This window comes from Homarus americanus, unplaced genomic scaffold (genome assembly GCF_018991925.1).
Source record: "Homarus americanus isolate GMGI-L3 unplaced genomic scaffold, GMGI_Hamer_2.0 scaffold48228, whole genome shotgun sequence".
Taxonomy (NCBI): domain Eukaryota; kingdom Metazoa; phylum Arthropoda; class Malacostraca; order Decapoda; family Nephropidae; genus Homarus; species Homarus americanus.
The window spans coordinates 234,031-238,813 of record NW_024715945.1 but is presented as its reverse complement, the minus strand read 5'-3'; the positions used below and the strand labels follow the sequence as shown (position 1 = coordinate 238,813).

At 52.4% G+C, this 4,783-nt stretch overlaps 1 protein-coding gene across 1 annotated transcript; it reads left to right on the top strand.

Annotated features, from left to right (window-relative positions):
* The first annotated feature begins 324 nt into the window (after nucleotides 1–324).
* Nucleotides 325–2,296, top strand: LOC121857990 (merozoite surface protein CMZ-8-like). Its single transcript, XM_042354223.1, has 2 exons — nucleotides 325–357; nucleotides 1,850–2,296. The coding sequence occupies exons 1-2, from the start codon at nucleotides 325–327 to the stop codon at nucleotides 2,294–2,296; spliced, it is 480 nt and encodes a 159-aa protein (XP_042210157.1).
* Nucleotides 2,297–4,783: the final 2,487 nt, after the last annotated feature.

Here is a 4,783-nt window from a genome sequence, read left to right as displayed (position 1 = left end):
TTTCTTTTCAATTCCTCTCTCTCTCCCTCTCTCTCTTTTCCCATGGAGGAGGGACCATAACAGAAAGCTGGCTGGTGATGTTATTACCCACAGTTTTACAGCAGTCAACCTCTCCAAAATGGGGACTTTCGTTGCAGACGTTGTATAAATTACCTCAGAGTACTACAGTAATACTACTAGAGACTCAGGGTGTGGTGGGTGGGTGGGTGGGTGGGTGGATGGGGTGGTAGTGGTGGTGGGTGGGTGGGTGGGTGGGTGGGTGGGTGGGTGGGTGGGGTGTAGTGGTGGTGGGTGGGGGTGGTGGGGTGGTGGGGGTGTCTCAATATGACCACGTGGCCTTCTATTGTGTCGCTTTCGGTACTTATAGTGTCGTTCGGGTTGATGTGGATGGTGTGATGTGGTAGTAGTGGTGTGGTAGTAGTGGTGGTGTGGTGTGGTAGTGGTGGTGTGTGGTGTGTGGTGGTGGTGTGGTGTGGTAGTGGTGGTGTGGTGTGGTGGTGGTGGTGTGGTGTGGTGGTGTGGTGGTGTGGTGTGGTGGTGTGGTGTGGTGGTGGTGGTGTGGTGTGGTGGTGGTGGTGTGGTGGTGGTGGTGGTGTGGTAGTGTATAGTGTTGGTGGGGTGTGATAGTAGTGATGTGGATGTGGTGTGGTGGTGTGGTAGTGGTGTGATGGTGTGGTAGTGGTATAGTGTGGTACTTTGTGGTACTGGTGGTGTAGTGTGGTAGGTTGTGGTAATGAGGTTTGGCTGTGGTTGTCTTGATGCAGTTTGGTGGTCATACACACCTGTCTTCATCAACCCAAGGAGCTATACACCTGTCTCCACCAACCCAAGGAGCTATACACCTGTCTTCACCAACCCAAGGAGCTATACACCTGTCTCCACCAAGGAGCTCTACACCTGTCTCCACCCAGCCAAGGAGCTCTACACCTGTCTCCACCAAACTATGGAGCTCTACACCTGTCTCCACCAAACTATGGATTCTAACACCATAAAACACGCAACTAGATCCCCTATCATCGACACATGTATAAACGCCATAAAGAATCCAACACCATGATGAGACAGTACACGAGGGGCCGACCTTATGATATATTTGGGTCGTGTTTATAAGAGGAGATTCTGACCCGATTTAAGGAGGGAGGGAAGGAGGGAGGGTAGAGAGGGAGGGAGGGAGGGAGAGAGGGAGGGTAGTGGGGAGGGAGAGTTTGAGGAAGGGAGGAATGGAGGAAGGGAGTGAGTGAGTGAGCGAGTGAGTGAGTGAGTGAAAAGGGAGGGAGGAAGGACGGCAAAAAGTCAGGGAGTAAGATGTGGAGAATTAGACGATGGGGGAAGGATGGAAGAAGGTGGAGTACTGGGGGCTAGGAGCGGGGGAGAAGAAGAAGGAAGAAAGAAGAAAGAGGAAGAAAGAAGAAAAGAAGAAAGAAGAAAGAAGAAAGAAGAAAGAAGAAGAAAGATGGAAGAAGAAATAAAAAATAAGAAGGAAGAAGGAAGAAGAGAGAAGGAAGAAGAAAGAAGGAAGAAGAGAGAAGGAAGAAGAAAGAAGAAGAAAGATAGAAGAAGAAGGAAGAAGGAAGAAGAAAGAAGGAAGAAGAAGGAAGAAGGAAGAAAGAGGAAGGAAGAAGGAAGAAGAAGGAAGAAGGAAGAAGAAAAAAGAAGAAGAGGAAGAAAGAAGGAAGAAGGAAGAAGAGGGAAGAAGAAGAAAGAAGAAAGAAGAAAAAAGAAAGAAGCAAGAAGAAAGAAGAAAGAAGAAAGAAGACGAAGGAAGAAAGAAGAAGACTCAAAATTTCCTCCCCAACCACCTCCCACCTAGGCCGGATGATCTACCACAGCACCTTTCAATCCACCACAGGGACCCTTCAATCCACCACAGGAACCCTTCAATCCACCACAGGAACCCTTCAATCCACCACAGGGACCCTTCAATCCACCACAGGAACCATTCAATCCACCACAGGGACCCTTCAATCCACCACAGGAACCCTTCAATCCACCACAGGGACCCTTCAATCCACCACAGGGACCCTTCAATCCACCGCAGAACTCTTCAATCCACCACAAGGGACCCTTCCAATCCACCACAGGGACCCCTTCCAATCCTACAGGGACCCTTCAATCCACCACAGGGAACCTTCAATCCACCACAGGGACCCTTCAATCCTACAGGGACCTTTCCATCCTACAGGGACCCTTCAATCCACCACCAGAACCCTTCAATCCTACAGGGACCCTTCAATCCACCACAGAGGGACCTTTCCATCCTACAGGGACCCTTCAATCCACGTCTTCCCCCAGGTGAATCCCATCAACGTCGGTGGGAGGGGTTGAGAGGGAGGAAAGGAAGGGAGGGAGGTGAGTGGGAGGAGTGGGAGGAATGGGAGCGCGCCCCCAAAGCATTATAAAGAACAGTGTTATTGGAATTCTCAAAATGTTGACATGAAGAGACGACAGCCTAATAAAGAAGTGAAGGAGATATGGCCGCTGAGTTGGCACCCCACAGGAGGAGGAAGAGGGGGGGGAGGGAGACAGTGTGGTGTGGGATGAGGATGGAATAGGGATGGATTTGTGGGGTAGGTGGAGGAGGAAGAATAGGAGGAGGAGGAGAAGGGAGAGGAGAGAAAGGGTGAAGGAGACAGATGAAGAGAAAGGTTAGGGATGGTTGTGTGTTCATTCGTAATATATTTTGTCATTTTCTCTCCCATTTTCTCTCACTCTCTCCCTCTTCCTCCAATTTCACCATCTTCCTTCCCTTCACTCCCTCTTCTCCTTACCTCTCCCTCTCTATCTCCTCCTCATCTCCCCCTCTTCCCTCATCTCTATCTTCCTCCCTAACTCCCCCCTCTCCTCCCCCATCTCATATCCTCCCCTCTCCCTCTCCCTCCCCCATCTCCCTCCCTCCCCATCTCCCCCCTCCCTTATTTCCTATTCCACACTGTGTCTGTCTGGCCGTCAATCGCAGATATAATAAAAGTCTTCGCCATAAGTAAGATCATAAACCCGGGTTGTGCTTGGCAGGTGCCCTCTCCACTAGGCTGGACGGCTACCATATATTCCTTGTACTTCACCCTCTATAGCTGACGGGGTGGTGTGGGTGGTGGTGGGGGGGGGGGTGGGGTGTGGGGTGGGGTGGGGGGGGGGTGGGGGGGTGGGGTGGTGGGGGTGGGTGGGGGGGTTGGGGGGGGGGGGGTGGGTGGTGGGGGGTGGGGGTGTGTGGTGGGGGTGTGGGGGTGGGGTGGGTGGGGTGGGGAGTGGGGTGGGGTGTGGGTGGTGGGGGTGTGGTGAGGTGGTGGGGGGTGGGGGTGGGGTGGTGGGGGTGGGGTGGGGTGGGGTGGGGTGGTGGGAGTGGGGTGGGGTGGGGTGGGGTGTGGGGGAGTGGGGGTGTGGTGGGGTGGTGGGGGGGGTAGGGGTGGGGTGAAGTGGTGGGGTACAGTTGGGGACAATGGTGGTGGATGGTGGATGGTGGGGATAGATAGACAGATAGATACACACATGACACTCTACACATCACACAACAACAACAACAACAAAAACAACAACAAAAAATTCCTTCGAGCACAATAAACCTCCATCAGTCAGGTCAGGTAAGACATACATTGAGCTGGAGACACACACAAACCCTGAAGGAGAGAGAAAAAACAAAACCAAAACAGTTACCTCCGACCGATTGAAAAGTTTACCCCGTTAGTGAAAATCAACCAAGTCCTCCTCATCTCTCGTGTTAACATATTTACCATGTTAACGAGGTCCTGTAGTGAGACAAATCTCTACTTGTCTCCTTCACCTTCCGAGAGAGCCTCCTAGAATCCTCCCACCCCCTCCTGCTCCCCCTCCCCGCCTCCCCCCCTCACTCGGTGTCGTACATAAGACGTGGTAATTAACTCCGGGTTGAGGATGGGGGAAAGGACGAAGACACTGGTCCTGTTTCACACACACGAGGAGTCACAAGTTGAGGTCATTCATTGTGTGTTTCTATTTGCTGCCTCAGTGACTGCGTCCCCGCTCGCCCTGCCTGCCCGTTGTACTGTCTCGAGTGTGTGTGTGTGTGTGTGTGTGAAGACTGTGTTTGTCTGTGGGCTGTGCTGAGTGTATCCGATTTAACACACACACACACACTAACACACACACACACGCCAAATGGCAATAAAGTGATCATCACCAGGTACTCCCCTCCCTCACTTTCCTCACCTGTCAACCTCGATCACCTCACCGTCACTTGTACACACCCTCACTTCACCTCCTTTCCTCACCTGTTACCTCCCTCCCTCACCTCATCTCCGCTGTCATCCTCACTTTACCTCACCTCACCTGTCACCCAGCCCCTCTCCCTCACGTCACCTTACCTGTCTCCCTCACCTCATCTCACCTGTCACCTCCCTCCCTCACCACACCTCACCTTACCTACCTCACCTCAACTGTCTCCCTCCTTCCCTCACTTCACTTCAGCTCCCTCCCTCACCTCACCCCATCTGTCACCCACCCCCTCCCCTCCCCGCACCTCACCACACCTGTCACTTACCCCCTCACCTCACCTCCTGTCAGTACCGTCAATCACTGTACATTAACTCCTGGTTCCTATTGATAATGAACGAGCATAGATCCCCCCCTCCCCCCAAACCCTCACCACCACACAGACACAACAACTCATACACGCTAAAAAAATCCCAAAATACCCTAACCAAACTGTAGGAGAAACGACCTTATGGAGGGATAGATCATAACACCTTCTTGAACCCGCGTGGGAATACTCGAAAGGTCAGGTGGGAATATTCTCTGCGGGTTATTAATT

Excerpts from the sequence above, each read along its gene's own strand:
- LOC121857990 (XM_042354223.1), top strand. The coding sequence starts at position 325 with ATGACCACGTGGCCTTCTATTGTGTCGCTTTCG. Across the intron at positions 358-1,849 it reads CTTCTATTGTGTCGCTTTCG|GGACCCTTCAATCCACCACA; the intron begins GTACTTATAGTG and ends AATCCACCACAG.